The sequence below is a fragment of the Xylocopa sonorina genome, chromosome 12, assembly GCF_050948175.1.
Source record: "Xylocopa sonorina isolate GNS202 chromosome 12, iyXylSono1_principal, whole genome shotgun sequence".
Lineage (NCBI taxonomy): Eukaryota > Metazoa > Arthropoda > Insecta > Hymenoptera > Apidae > Xylocopa > Xylocopa sonorina.
In genome coordinates, this window is record NC_135204.1 from 10,682,969 (window position 1) to 10,698,152 (window position 15,184).

Below are 15,184 nucleotides of genomic sequence, written 5' to 3' on the forward strand. Positions count from 1 at the left end.
TCGGACCGTTTACTTCATATTTCCACGTTATTCACTTTCGTACAGGTAACCATGGACAAGAGTTCACTTTTACGAACGTTCTAGCATTGATTAGCGACAATGCGACGCAAAAACTGACACTTTTATCACACTCGAAATTACGTATAATTGACACGACGCGATCAACGAACCGACTAAAAAAGCGCACTACGCGGTAAATTTGAAATTGATAGAGGCAAACTTTGACAGCAGCGCCACTAGTCGTCGTCTGCGCTATCTAGTGGTAGATGTAGGAACTACGATGACTTTTCACGCATGAAAATACAGTTTTTGAACGTGTGAAAATTTGATAGTCAGTGCGCTTTTCTTTCTGTTCTTTGATCGGAAAACTCGAGGTTTCTCGTAATAACCGTTCCGATTTCGATCATAGTTATACTCGCGAATTTCATTCAAGCGTGTGCACAGTGTATAAGAAAGTGTACGAAATTACGACGGATTGCGGGTCAGGTAAGATTACGATTATTCTTATGGCTGGAGATTGCAAAATTAATCTGACAGACTTACTATTTAAGCAGTACAGGAAATCGAGTAGATTTGCTTTTAAACATTTAACATGAACACTGTCGCGTACGTTGAAGAGACCGATTATCCCGAAATTTAGTACTCAGATTTTGCAGTAAGCTAATTGAACAAATTAGAGATAGTAGGTTATGAATTATGTAATGAATTCCGTTTGAATTTACCATTTTGTTTCGAACGCGGTCAAGTTAACGTACGTAACATATTTTATGTTTTCCACTCAGAGGACAGTAATTCATTATACATTATAATTTTTTTGCTGAATTTAACATTATTATACTTTCGAATATTATTTTCAACGCTTTTCTTGTGCCAATACCGGTTTCGTTGGTCCTCCAAGAGTTAATAAATGAAGTGAGCGTGAAATGAGAAATTTATTCGCTACTCTAAGCGCGTCAGTGACAAAACATCAATGGAATTCAAGGAATTTCAGCGTGCCCCATTGATAACAATTAATTTTCGCCTAGATCTAATTTCGGTACTGCAACCAGAGCATATGTGGAGTGGGGAAAATATCACAGCTGGCCCCCGGAAATGTCGAAAATCCAAATTAAAGGAGGGACTGTGAGGGCCTTCGAGGAACTGCCCGGTCGTCCCAGCATCGACCTTTTCAAACCTGTTCTCCTTTATGCACACGTTTGCCGCTTCGTGTATCGTCGATAAAAGGTATTATCTATGAAACATAGAAAAAACGATACAAATATTGACTATCTGGACTCTAAAAGAGGATCTCTCAATAAGCGAACCGGGCTGATCGGGCTTCCTTTTGCGCGGTATATTCATTTTATACATATACATTCTGTAACTAATATTATTATTAATTGTATGATCGCTATTAATATTATTATCGTTGGCTCGCACGCTAGATCGATCTCTATGCCTGTGCTCCTGGTTTTACAAACCGTTTCAAACATCATACCTATATCACGTACCGATAGAAATCATTCGACGCCGGATAAAAAAATATAGAGTTAGAACGGTTTCTTGAATTGGTAAAACAGACTTGATCCGCTGGATAATCTTTTAATTAAATACCGGTTCGAAACGGGGTCACAATCGCATGCGCGATGCGTTGAAAGCTTCTCGATCAATTTTCGAACAACATTTTTATCGGTATTCAGTATCAATTACGTCGGGCGAATGTTACCTATTATCCAATGATACATAGATGGAACGTGCTTGAGAATTAGGATCGAGCACACCGGCACAGTAATCGGCTTCTACTTGTATTGAGGAAAGCGTGTCGAGGTCGCACGAGGCTTCTGAATTTTTGTTCGAAACGTCATTTTACATACAGAAATTATAATCACAGATTGATACAGCGTGTCAATTTCGAAGCAGACGCGTGTTTCGCGAATAAGTCGTCACGCTGTTTGTTCGTTTTTCGTGATAGGATTCACGGTTGGGATACGCGCGATTCGTAATTCAAAGTCTATCGTAAGTTTTGTCGGCCGCTAAAATCGTACAATTTTAACTTTCTTTGCTCAACAAGAAACCGAATACGCGCATTAAAATTTGTACTAGTTAGATATCATAGTCGATTACATTTAAACTCGATGAACAACAATCAAGGTCACGCATTACTCGATAAAAACACGTATCAGTTTGTCGACGATACGAGTACAGATTACATCAGTTACGATAAGTGATCCGGCATCACAATCAAACGAGAGTTTAATGTCCGTAGACGTACAATTGCGACAAGTACAACACTGAACATGTAAAGTAACAAACGCACCCAATACAACGAGAAGATAGACACCTGGCACTGTAGACGGATAGACTTTGAAACAATCTAAACTAATCTTGGCAATAATTGAAAGGATCCTTCTAGCTGTTTCCTGAGACATTCGCAACATTCTTCTAACAGTTTGATATGAAAAGTCCGTACGCAGAATTATAAACCTTCGTACGCGAATCGAAGCCTCGCACGAACGCGGTGCCATAATGTTAAATTTCTTAAAATAATTTATTTTCTTCTCTTTTTTTTTCATCGTTCGTGCCGCTCGAGAGTTCTTCCTACCTATAAGCTGCCTTCCTAGGACGCATCATCGATCGAAAGTCCAAAATCATGCCTATATCGCGACTAGCACTTTCAATTGTTGTGGCTTTTGGCTGACGGTCTGTTTAGAAAAGCTATAGAAAATGTTCTGAAACGGGAGCTGTTCTGCGAAGTGCGTTTGAAAGTAGTTGTTCCATAAGTAGAAGTAAATTTTAGAATTTCTGGCTGGCAAACAGTGCTATTCCCCCTTTAATAAGCGATCGATGACTTATTTCGTCAGCCCCGAAAAGGAGAGCGTACTCTCGAGCGTGTAAAGCGACATAAATTATGGACCTTTTGTCAAATAATCGAACGTGTACTTAATTATTCCGCGTCCCCAGAATCCGCTATACCGCCATCGTCGTTTGACGCTTCCTGAGCGTTATCCTGTACAGGATCTTCGACCGTTTCTCCCGCGATCGACTGCTCGGTTATTTCTATTCTTTCTTCGGTCTCTTCTTCTGCAACGATTTCTTCTTTGTCGGATCCCTCGTCAGGTTCTTCGGCCACCAGTTCAACATTTTCCGCGTCATTTTCTGCTATCTCTTCCTCGCATCTGAAAGCGTCCACCACCTTCTGCTCGATGGTGAGCTGTCTGATGGTGTTTTCCAAATTCTCTCTCAAATTACGACTCGTTTCGTTCTCCTGGTCCTGGTACGTTGAAGGCATGAACGTCATTCGCACAGTCTGATAAAGCTTCCTGAAGCCCAGCTTCTTGTACAGACTTTGGCTGGCTTCGTTTTCCGGACGTATCACCACGAAAGGCTGGTAACCTTTGTCAGCGACTCGTTTCGTCAGGTACCTACGATTTTGCTATCATGAATGCAAAAGTATCGTCGATGAAAAATATCTACGGGAATCGAGTCAGCATCGAAATATCCGATTGCATTCTATTTCGAACAGAAAAACGGTTTACCTTACTAATTTCGTCCCATAACCCTTCCTTCGGTATTCTGGCTTGGTCTGCATGGAAAACATCGCTCCGTAATAAGATTGAACCATCCAAGCGGCCAAACTGCCCTTGACGAACACTCCAGCCGCCGGAAGTGTTCTAATTAACCGCAGGAAGACCTTGTGGCATTCCATATCATTCGCGGGATACAATTCGTGGATGCCTTCCGCGTGTTCTGCTCTCAGCGGTTGAACTTGAATGTCAGGATCATCTTCGTCTGTCTCCTCGGCGCACTCTAAGTCATCAAAATTCGCGCACATAAAAACATCTCCCACCATCCTATCGATAGTCCCTGTGCCTTCGTAGAGCCGCGTCAACTCCTCTGCGATGTCGTAGTGAACAAAATTGATATAAAGTGGTTTCGACCAGTCGATCAAAATGTCCTCCTCCCTCATTAACTTGAGCAGTTCCAACCGATGGCTGGGACAGAAGACGCCCACGCTTTCAAACAGCAGACCGTGAGGCTGAAAGTCGATGAAGCGATTATGTTAAAAGAAAACGATTGCTCGTCTGTCGGCGCTAGAAATGAGAGAAGTTGCAAAAGACCCTGGCTATTTGGCACATGAATTATTTATCACGGGGTTTAACGTTCGGATTTACTTTGCCAAGTTTCGGATGGCGCGCGGTTCCGTTCGAAATTTAACTTTGCCTTAATCAAGTTGGACGCCTTGATTTCAATGCGTTCTTCAAACGGTAAATGCATTCAGAAATGTGAAAGTTCACCCGTTGCACGATTTACAAACTGGCAGGTTTCTGGAAGGGCACGAGAATTCGGCGATAACAAATTCTGCAAACGAACAGGATCGCGGACACGTTAATTAACTAAAGAGCATCGAAAAAGGTTCAAGTGTAAATTAGAGGGGACAAGCGAGGTCAGGAAATGGACTGGCAGGGGACTGTGAAACAAAAGTTTGGCCGAAAGCCAAGCAAGGATTTGGGCCAACTTTTCTGCACCTCTACCTGATACACGTTCGGAAACCAGATGAATTTGCCGAACGCACGCGAGACTACGTTTTCTTTTCAATCTTGAGGATTCTATTCACGAAACATTCTATTGTTTTCCGAACTTCCTTCTCCCTCAAAAAAACAAAAAATCACTTATAAATTATTGCCAAGCAAAAAGAGCAAATGTATCTATGCAAGTACAAGCGTTATCGATCGCAAGTAAAATATCATTATCCGAAACAAATGAATAGTTATTTTATACTCACAGATAACGTCATGCCTGGAAAATGTAAACAGATCGTATCATCAGGCCAGTTGTTAGCTACGTAGAAATGGAAGTCCCATACTCTGTCTCGTATGTAGGTCAGCACGGTTTGATGAAACTGTGAATCAGAGACAACATTGTGTTAAAACATTTCGGCAATTGCGTATGATTTATATTTTCTTTAAAGTTTTGTTTGCCGATTGAGTAATACTGTGCCAAGCAAACGATCGAGAAGACAAGTAAACCCTTCGAACCGTACATTTATACAAAGATCCGCTGATAAGTCCGCGAAGGGACAGCTGGAAATCTTTTCGTTTCACGGAAGAATTAGGAGAGCACAAGCTCTCGGGGTAGTTAAAGGGGCCGTTTCTTTTTGCTACGCGCATCGACTAAAGACAGAATCTGAAATGAAAGGGTGGATATTTACGAGGAAGCTGCAGGATAAAGAGGAAACCTAGCCGAGGGCGACGCTCCAGACGTCGGCTCCTAAAATAAACTAGTACGTGCTACCTCTGATATCTTCGTATCTAAAAGGTTTTTTTCGTTGGTAAAAAATTTCCATATTTTTAGAAGGAGGTTACCGCGATTTTCCACATTCTGTCATAAATACACCGAATAGAATTTACACGGCGAACGATGCGAGGCGCTAGCACGGTAACAACCTCTCGGTTGAAAGTAAGTAAATAATCGACAGTGGAAGCTATTGCAGAACACCGTAGCCTGTCCTAGATTTTATGTAACAGTTGCACCAGTCAGAACGATCGAGTATCATACGCGATACTCGGCAAACATTCCAGCGATTTCGCATGACCGATTCGATTCGATTCGACAACCTAAGAAACACTTATTCTATCGCGTATTATTTTCTCCAACGTATTTGTCAGACGAAATCGTACGCGAATGTACGGAATTTTAATCGTCCTTGTTCGGTCAAAAGGCACCATCCCAATCCCTCGTGCCTCCTTTTGCGGAGTGAAAAAAAAGTACAAGCGTGCTCGCTTGTTCCCTCGAAATACTCGCGGGCACAAATGTCGTGTAATAAAACGCTCCACGTGCGACACGAGGTGAGGTATAACCGGTGCAAATTTACATATCGCTGGTTCAATCTCAAAAAAATGGTAAGAACGACGATCATGCAAATGAGAAAGTTGCACGAATTGTTCGCGAGTGATTTGCCGTCTTCGAAGGAAAAAATCTTCTCGGAGGAAGCCCGTTCGTGTTCAAACACGTCGCTTCCAGGCAAAATTAATTTCAACAAAATTTGTCAGTGTCAGCCAGGAAGCATTATGTACCAGCATTGCCAGTTTCTTATGACTTACTTTCTCGATTCAAAACGAAACGTAAGTTTAGTGAAAGTTCCTCGTTACTAGGTAACTTGTTGGTTGATTCCTGGATCGATACATCTATTTTTAAGGGAAAAAAAGAAGAGCGCTAGAATACGCGTCGACTATAGTTATCTCGTTGAATCGCGACTTATCGTCAGGAGCAATCCTGGCGATCGAAACTAGGGAACGAATGAGAAAAGAAAGTGCACGTTTTCTGCTTGTCACGGAGACAGAAAAGAAGGGCCGCTATTCAGAACCAGTGGTCCACCAAAGCTACTACTCATTATCAAGCCTCCTCGAAGGCAGCTTACCGTGGCTCCTCGTTAACGATCATCGTGACGGCTGGTAGGCGTGCGAGAGGTATCGATTCAAATGCGGATTCGAAAAACCGATACGGCATCGCGTGTGCATACCCGGACACAACCTTGACCCTGCCTTTTCGCTGGATGGCACAGGTTTATTCAAGGATAAATGACGCGGCTGGTATGCGGCATCGTTTCGTGTTGGCCAAGCGTTATGGCGCACAACACCAGTACCAACAGGCGTCGTTAACTCTTTCGAATCGAGCGCAAACTTGTAATGCGAGGCAAGATGGGAGAAACGAGAAGAGAATAACGGCCGCGAACGCACGCTGAGAGTCTACTCTTTGCCAACCTGAATGGCTCGGTAACCGAAGATCTTGTGGGAACTTTACCCTCGTCGAGGGGACTAATAATGGTTCCGTTCACCGCTAAGCGAACCGAAAAACAGTCGCGCGATGTTCCGCGTATACTTGTTTAATAAACTCGCAGCGATCTAATAAAATCGCTGAACTATCTCGATAATGTTCAACGGTGTGTTGCAAGAACGAATCTTTTAACCGATATCACGCCGAGATTACGAGATCGACGCAGAGTGCGTTGATATACGGAAACGCGGCCCTGGCCTTGACTCCGGTACACCTTGCGCATCGGTACCGGAATCGGCCAGTGACGTGGCCAGTAGCCGGCACCAACGATGGTCGTACCGCCTGTCCGCGACCAGTCGACGATACTCTTTCGAGATCGATAGCTCGGTGGCTGGTAAGTGAAAGGCGAAAGCGAAAGAGATAAATCGATGCTGGCATAATCTCCTTGTAATTAATTTCGCAACATTCCTGCTCGCTTTTGAACAGTCAAAGTTCGCCTGGTCGGGCGATTTGATATGTAAGATAGCTGTATCGATCGATCAAACATTTCCACCACTCTTGCCACTGCGACGAAGAACGCGGGGCTGTTTTTTTACTCTATCGGCTTGAAACGGCTTCATTCAGAAAGAATAACAGATGTATTTGTGTATGACGCGATGTATTTTGAAAGGGTCTTTGAAATGATGAAGTTCAGGAGTTCCCGGTCTCCATCGATTTCTAATGAACGCGCGCCTAACGGGAACTGTACACGTGCGTTGCAAAACAAACAGGGAAAAGACTGAACGATAGAAAGTGTTGTCAGAGAAAATTAATTCTTCGCCATCTCTAAGATATTTTATTATCTCTGAAAGATAACGTTAACGAAAAAGTAACGCCAGAAAAAAACCGTTTAGCTAAGTGATTCACGAATGGAGAGATTGGCGTGGTTTGTTAAAACTTTCTCTCGTAAACATGTTCACCGATCGATTATCACACTTTGCTGCCGCGAATATCATTTGCGTTAACAGGTGTCCGTCACGTACATGCATATCGTGAGTGGCGCATTCTCAGTCGTGTGAAAACGCTAAAACTTTATTGGACGATGCAACGATGCGAAGGCAGTGGTAAAAATAGAGACGGATTTGTACGCGATTTGCGTGGGAGGCAACCGGGAAACGTGTCAACGTGGTGCAATAAACGATCGATAGCGGTGAAAGTAGTGGCGTTGTCTTTCAGCTTGCTGTAAACCTATTAAATCCATACGAATATTACAAGTGTAATGCGTAAGAATCCCATTAAATCCTCTAACAAATCAATATTCGTATCATGGAAGTCAAATAGATCGGAGCAAAGTAATTTAGCAGATATATACCGCTAGTTTTCATAGCACTTGATGGCAACCGACTGCTCCTAACAGCAATTATCGATAATATCGGTTAGAGAAACACTCGATGGTACTCAATAACGAACGTATCGCTGGATAACGATACAGAGGACGCCTGCGAGCATCGCACCGTTTGTACAGATGGTTGAGCGCGGGTAGCGTGCGATAGGTTAAACGCGTGGAACGATTTAGAATCGTGTACGTAGAAGTAAACACGCGCACGTACCTAATCCTTCAAAAATGTATCGACAGAAGAATCGCGGCCTTAGCTTATACGTGCCTGTCCAGCCACCTGTGCAACGTTTAAAAAAAGAAATCGCGCAGCGTGTCCCTATAAAACGCTGCGTGCAAATATCGCGGACAGAAGGCCGTGGCAGAAAACGACCTGTATCAGCTGCGACCTTGACACTAACCTAGCACAACGGACAACCACTTAAACCGGGTTACGGCGGAAATACTACGCTAGGATTGCTTCCTTCGCGCCGGTAATCTTATCCCGTCGATCCGCGCCTCCTTTTCCCCCGGGATCCCTGCGACAACCCCCGCCTACCGCTCACCCAATTTTCCCACAGCCCTAGCGCGACAACTTCTGCCTCCGCTTCTTCGTTTCAAACAGGAAAGTGTTAATCCTTCGAAGATTTTACTCGTCTAAGATCCTTCGATATCGAGGCGATAATTTAAAGGCAGCAAGCGTGAGCAGGTGTCGGTTTTTGTTCGTGTTAAATTCCTTTCGAGTGGCTTTATCGCGACGCAATGAATTCCAAGGCAGACCGTAACCTTACGATATTAATCGTGGCATGCATCCTCTGCACGTAGATTTACGTGTCGCCTTTCTTATAGCACGTAGATCTACGTTCCACCAGGGCTGGCGTCCCGAACGAGGTTCAAGGTCTCCCCGGCGCGTGATTTAGATTCGTCTTTTTGAACAACAGAAGACACCGCGGGGTATCTAATTAAATTTCGTTCGTAAAGATTGGCTCGTAAAACATTATAAATCAACCGCCTTTCGCATTTGCATATTAACATTGCAACGAGGTAGGGTAATTTGCAAAGAACCGCTATGATTACTCGACCGCTAACGCACGGTATATTCAAAACCGGTCGCCATTTCTTTTCGAGAACGTAACCGCTCTCGATATCTCGTTCGACGGAATTGTTATTACCGGTAAACACGCGAAACAGGACAGAAAAACATTCGCTAACTCGGGAAAAACTAATTTACACGCGTAACGGGACAAATTAGATGCGACACACTATTCGTGATTTAGTGGCTGGTTTTTGCGCAAGGAGAATGCTGTTTGATTGCGAGGTGATTAAGCCAATTGGTTGGCTCTGGGCCACCTATGAATCCAGCAGTAAGGTTGAGCGTTCCCGTGTCCAGATTCTCAAGAGGACGTCCAGATTATTTTTTCGCCTAAACGTAGAACGAAGAGATATAAAGGAAAACTGTACGCACCTTAAGAGATTCCGGCAAAAAGTCGGCAAGGAAGTCTTGGAGTCGATATAACTCGTCCTCTCCGTCGACCAGACGAAAGTTCCGGCCTCGGTCCATCACTTCGGGGCGCTCCATGCTGAAACTAATTACCAACAGATCATTGTGCGAGTGGCACGAACTTTCGAACCCTAATCGTTCTTCACCACCCATAAAACACTGACTCTATGACCCTATATGCCCGTTGATAACACGCTTAACGCCCTGTAGTCTTCCGCAAACGATCCAAGCGGAATCCTCTCTAAAGAAAGTGCAATCGATTAACCTGCGTCGAAACATCGTAAAGGCGAAACCTAGCTCGCGTTTCCTAGTGAACTCGTGTTTCCGTGCTTGTTCATGAACGTGCGTCGATAGAATGTTTCATAATAAATATCGCAGAGTGTTGTTGCGACTCGGGCGACATTGTGTATTCAATTTAAATGGAGCTTCGAACACCTTGACGCACGAGATGCACCCTAGGATAGTTCACCTCGTAATCCTGAAGCGTGATGTGCAGTGAACGTGTTAAAATGTTAGTCTGGCCGTTAGAGAATCGGGCTTCGCATACTCAAGTCACTCTGACCTCGACTCATCGTACCAAGTAGAATGTGACCATGCTCGACCTTCGACGCTCCGTGAAAGAGAGAACCGCTCGTTAGAAAGTGATAAATAAATATCAACTCTGTCGAAACATTCTCGCTAATTCTGAACGAGATTCGATTCAAAAGATACAGCCTAACCAGTTGGGAGATAGGAATTGGCGACAGTTGACGCGTTGACAAAAAAAAAAAAGAAAAATCTCTTCGAGTTTGGTATTCGAAGAAACTTGGATGCTCGAGACTTCGATCGAGGACTTTAAGGTTTTGAGACTTCAAAGGTTAAGGATTTAAATACTTTTGTAGTTTAAGGTAATTGGCTTTTTTTGCCGCAGTGATTGGATGTGACTAAAGCGTGTTACCAGTCAAGTGTTGACACTTATCCATCTTATGTATGTATGTTACGATCCCAGCTGTACAAGCATTGTCAACAAAGTCATCGGCCTTGATATAATATCTACATTTCTCGTTGTTAACTGATTGTTTTCAATGCCACTAAAAACAATGTACTCGAGCGTCACGTTGCAACGGATGTTATTACGAATAATAATTCGAGGAGAACTCAATCTTAATTAAAGCTAATTCTTCTTTCTTTTTTCCAATTGGCAAAAACCATCAGACTTCGCATTAAATAACGTTCAATCATGCTATGAAACTATATTGCAACAGAATTTCAGAGTATCGTGCGTTTATTAAAAACAAACTGCCAAAATTTACGACGATGTTATATCGTAATGCTCGTCGTGCAAGATTAATTGATGCAATCGACGAACCGAAAACAGATGTGAACAATATCGATTTACAGTATGTACAAACATTACATACAGCAACGGAGATTTAATGCAATGAACGTTACATTTCTATCTACATTAATATTTTATACAAATTGGATCCCATCAATATTTCTAGTAAAATTGATCTTTCACGATCTCATCAGTTTTAACGAATACAAATTAATATGAAGCATAACTTCTTTTATGTTAAAAATGTTCTTAATATTAATGTAACCGTTAATTTCGCAGTATTACATCAGCGATATCTTCATTGACATAAAATTATTATCGCGCAGCTGTGGATTAATCGAAACGATCAACCATGTAATGAATGATAAAATATTAGGAAGAAAGACCAAACTGAGTAAAGTTAAATTTAAATGAAAGAAACTCCAAAAAAAAGAATGTCTATTGCAATAGGATTATCCTACAGTAACTCGTGAACTTTTCAGCTCATTTCAGTGTTTCGTTTCTTTCCACTCGAACAAAGGAAGATTTTTTTTACCTTATAACTCGGCAAATTTATCGTTACCAATTTATTATCGTAATTGGTGCTCCGCGTAACCGAAACTCTATGGTTTCGATAACAGAATCAACAATGGTTCGCTTCGCTTAATAGCACTGTCATGCTTTCGTTCATGTTACACGCTAGTCGAAAAATCGACGCAAGAGAAACTTGAAGAGCTTAACGAAGATGGACAGCATCCCTGGTTGCGTGCAAAGAATCGTTATTTATCGACGAACAGCCACCGAGTATATGTACTGATTACATACTGCGGAGAATCACGCCGGTGTTACTGTAACGCCACAACAGAAACCGCTATGGGTTACGATAATTTTTAGCCGTGAAAAGCGCGAAGAATATAATCCTTCTAATGCATTATCGCTAAATGATATATCTATTTCTAGACTGTTCGGCCGATTTACGTGCGTCCAGGTACTCGTTATCAACAGACGCTATCAGTTACGTTACATCGATTTACCTGATCGCGGGATCCTCCCTCCAGTACAGCAGGTAACGTTTACTAGAAACGATTCGATTGTTGGAAGAAACGGGAATTACGCGACGCGACGAAAACGGTCGACGATCAGAATGGTTGCGGGCTGTTGTCAAGGGGTAGTTCCAACGGAGGCACCCGCTCTCGCCGCCCCTTGAACCCGCACTGCCGCCCCTGGGTCATCGTTACCCTCCATGCACCGAGTGCCGTTGTGCTAGTCGCAGCGCAGGCGCCCTTTTCCTTCAATCTTGTACCATTAATATCAGGCACCCAGCTCTGCGGTAACTAACCTTTATTCCAATTTAAGAATCATTGATCGAATTGCCGCAGAGATTTATAACTTGTTCGATCGATGAACGAGACGGATATCAAAGGCATGGCGAATTGCCCTTAAATTGAAATGAAAAATGCAACATCCACGTACGCGGACTCTAGTATAAATTTTGATATTATCTTTATTCTTATTAAACATCAATTGAAACGTCGATCCGTTACTTCGTCTGGTTTAGAACAAGTTACACATTGTTTTTCTCAGCCATTTTCTCGCTCTCCCACACATAGAATTCACATCCCCTTCTAACACTACGTCTTCCTCGATATTATTAATGCGCACTGTGTAATCTCTGTCCAACCATACAATTTCGTGCGACCAAACAAATTACATATAGGCTAATTAAAATACCTGTAACTTCTTTATTTGCCTATTTACATGCAATTACATGTCTCTTACCTTGAAAATTGTACAAATTTCTGTAAAAATCTGTACACGATATACCTTTTATATTTCACTTATTTTTACTGTGCTTTTATAAACCCTTCTGGTTATACGCTACTGTATTCAACGTCACGGCGCAGAAAAGCACAGCTTCCACCGCCTCTTCATTTTCGCAGATCGATCCACCTGACTGACAAGAAGCGTAATCGAAAATCTCGAGGTTAAAATTACCTGTACTAGTGACACGCGTGAAAAATACTGAAGAAATCGTAAGAGTTAACTAATTTAGTTATCGTGGTAGAAGTTGCCGATCGAGTGCGTTCCTTTGACCTAAAAACGCGATCAATGAATGATACGCAATACGCACACTTGTTCCGCGGTAATTGGTGTGAAAACTGCAGTCTAACATTCGTTTCTGTCGTGTGAAGCTAAAAGTCAAGACGTGAAATCTCGAATATAACTGTATTCGTACCCTTGCATAATTATTCAGCTTTGGATGAATTAATCAACATTATTCGAATAAAACTGGACCTGGTATTCATTAGAACAGTATCGGAGAAATAACGGACCTTGAAAATCGTATTCGATTCACTTACGAGAAAATTATGATGTAAGAAAGACTCATTAAAGTGAAATCGAAACATGTTCTTTTCACTCCAAAAATTATGCAACATTTTCTTTATCGATGCGCGAAGGGAAAGGAAAAAAAATTGGATGATGTTTTAAGTACAAGTACATATAAGTGTGCAATCGTTGATTGATATGTGGACGAGTTGGTTTCGCGCAGGTAATCCATTTTTCACAATAACAATGTTTTGCTCTTTAGTTCTGATCGTGCTATTTAGATCGGATTTTTTCTCCCTATATGTAGCAACATTAGGTAATGTATATAATGATAAATAAATCAGATACTTAAATATTCCCTCGCACTTTAACCACCCCTACTTTTCAAAAACGCGCATGCGATCTCAGTCCACAAAGTGCTTCGTCAATTACCCACAGATGCATAACCTATAAATTATTATACAATTGCTTCCTTCGAAAGAAAACTAGATGAGAAAGAACGAATAATATTTGTATTTTAAATTGTACACGTGTTAAATTGAAATATTTGTAAATTGTATATTACGTATTAATAATACACTATGCAAGTAGACACTCTACACACTTTATTGTCTATACAAACAATACGTATCTCAAAAGTAAGGAATCAATTATTCTGATTAAAATGTTTTCATAATAAGATGTTTTGATATTTTCACGCGATAAAAACTGATTAGATATAACAGTGTCTTATTTGTACAATTACTTGGTTACGAAAAATATTGTACACGAGATAAATTGCACTTAAATGAATTATCAAAGTTAACGATTGATGTACAACTTATCTGCGCAAGACGAATTCATTCATGTAATAACTACGACACGTTAAGTCAGCAAAACTGGTAGTTACATTACAACAATTATTGTAAATTATTATCGTAACGTCCAAAATTAATTGATTTTTCGAAAGGCGATTCTTACAAAAATTGGGTACACATAAAACGCAATGCATGTGTCTTATGCGTTTTTGTAGATTATATTCACAAAGTGAGTATGTCCAGAAGGAAACTCGGCAGTGACACACAATTTAACAACGTGGATTACACACAGCTTACAGAAACTGACAATGGTTTTGTTGATTCACAGGTTAGATACTATTATTTTTTATATACATTTTAATTATTCTCATTCTTTTTATATGAGTACAAACGCATTCAAGCGTCAAGATATGTATTATAAAATTGAATTAAAAATAGGAAACTAAACATAAGTAATTAAGTAAATTTTCTTTTTATCAGTTTGTGAACCCACCTGTAAAAATACCATGGAAAGCTATTACATTAGCAGCTCTTCTTTTCGTTGGAGGTACTGTTATGCTTATAATGGGAAGTCTAATTGTGAGTGGACGTATTGATTCAAAGGTAAAATTTATTGCGTGAAAATATATTTAAGATATCTTCAACTTAAAAATAAGTAAAAATGTTTGGTTAAATTGTTTCCAGTAATAATTTATTAGCAGCATATACGTAATAATCACTTCATCTTTTACAGTACTCAGACCGAATGTGGCCAGTTATTATTTTAGGAATACTTATGTTTATACCAGGTGCTTATCATATGAGAGTGGCTATTTTAGCATATCAAAAGGTGCCAGGCTACTCGTTTGACGATATACCAGAGTTAGACTGATTCAGTGCAACTTTTTACAAAATGGTAGCTAGAATTTTCAAACTCTTTTACTAACACGTTACTTATTTATTTTTCGTTGACTGTTCCCTTTCAAACAAACTCCTTGTCACTTGAGTATTTTGCAAGATATTCCCTTTGCTCAAATATTGACATTTAATAATGTAAAACACACAAGAATTGTTTAAAAATATTCTAAGCTTTTATTCATTGTATCATGATACATAATGTATTGGTACAATTATCATATATATTTAAAGATACACATCTCAAAAATATATATATA

General features: G+C 40.9%; 2 protein-coding genes across 3 annotated transcripts; one reads left to right on the plus strand and one right to left on the minus strand.

Annotated features, from left to right (window-relative positions):
* Positions 1-467: 467 nt before the first annotated feature.
* On the plus strand, positions 468-15,159 carry LOC143429961 (transmembrane protein 230). 2 transcript variants are annotated; one of them, XM_076905853.1, is made up of 5 exons: positions 468-486; positions 1,026-1,224; positions 14,246-14,358; positions 14,511-14,633; positions 14,764-15,159. In XM_076905853.1, exons 3-5 carry the CDS (start codon positions 14,266-14,268, stop codon positions 14,899-14,901), a joined length of 354 nt encoding a protein of 117 aa, XP_076761968.1. In that variant the 5' UTR covers positions 468-486; positions 1,026-1,224; positions 14,246-14,265; the 3' UTR covers positions 14,902-15,159. The 2 variants fall into 2 exon arrangements, with proteins under 2 accessions (XP_076761968.1, XP_076761967.1); XM_076905852.1 differs by lacking the exons at positions 468-486; positions 1,026-1,224 and adding an exon at positions 13,301-13,456.
* On the minus strand, positions 2,098-11,820 carry LOC143429952 (uncharacterized). Its single transcript, XM_076905836.1, has 5 exons — positions 11,604-11,820; positions 9,573-9,693; positions 4,763-4,879; positions 3,516-4,015; positions 2,098-3,401 (listed from the first exon to the last, which is right to left on the minus strand). The coding sequence occupies exons 2-5, from the start codon at positions 9,684-9,686 to the stop codon at positions 2,924-2,926; spliced, it is 1,209 nt and encodes a 402-aa protein (XP_076761951.1). The 5' UTR covers positions 9,687-9,693; positions 11,604-11,820; the 3' UTR covers positions 2,098-2,923.
* Positions 15,160-15,184: the final 25 nt, after the last annotated feature.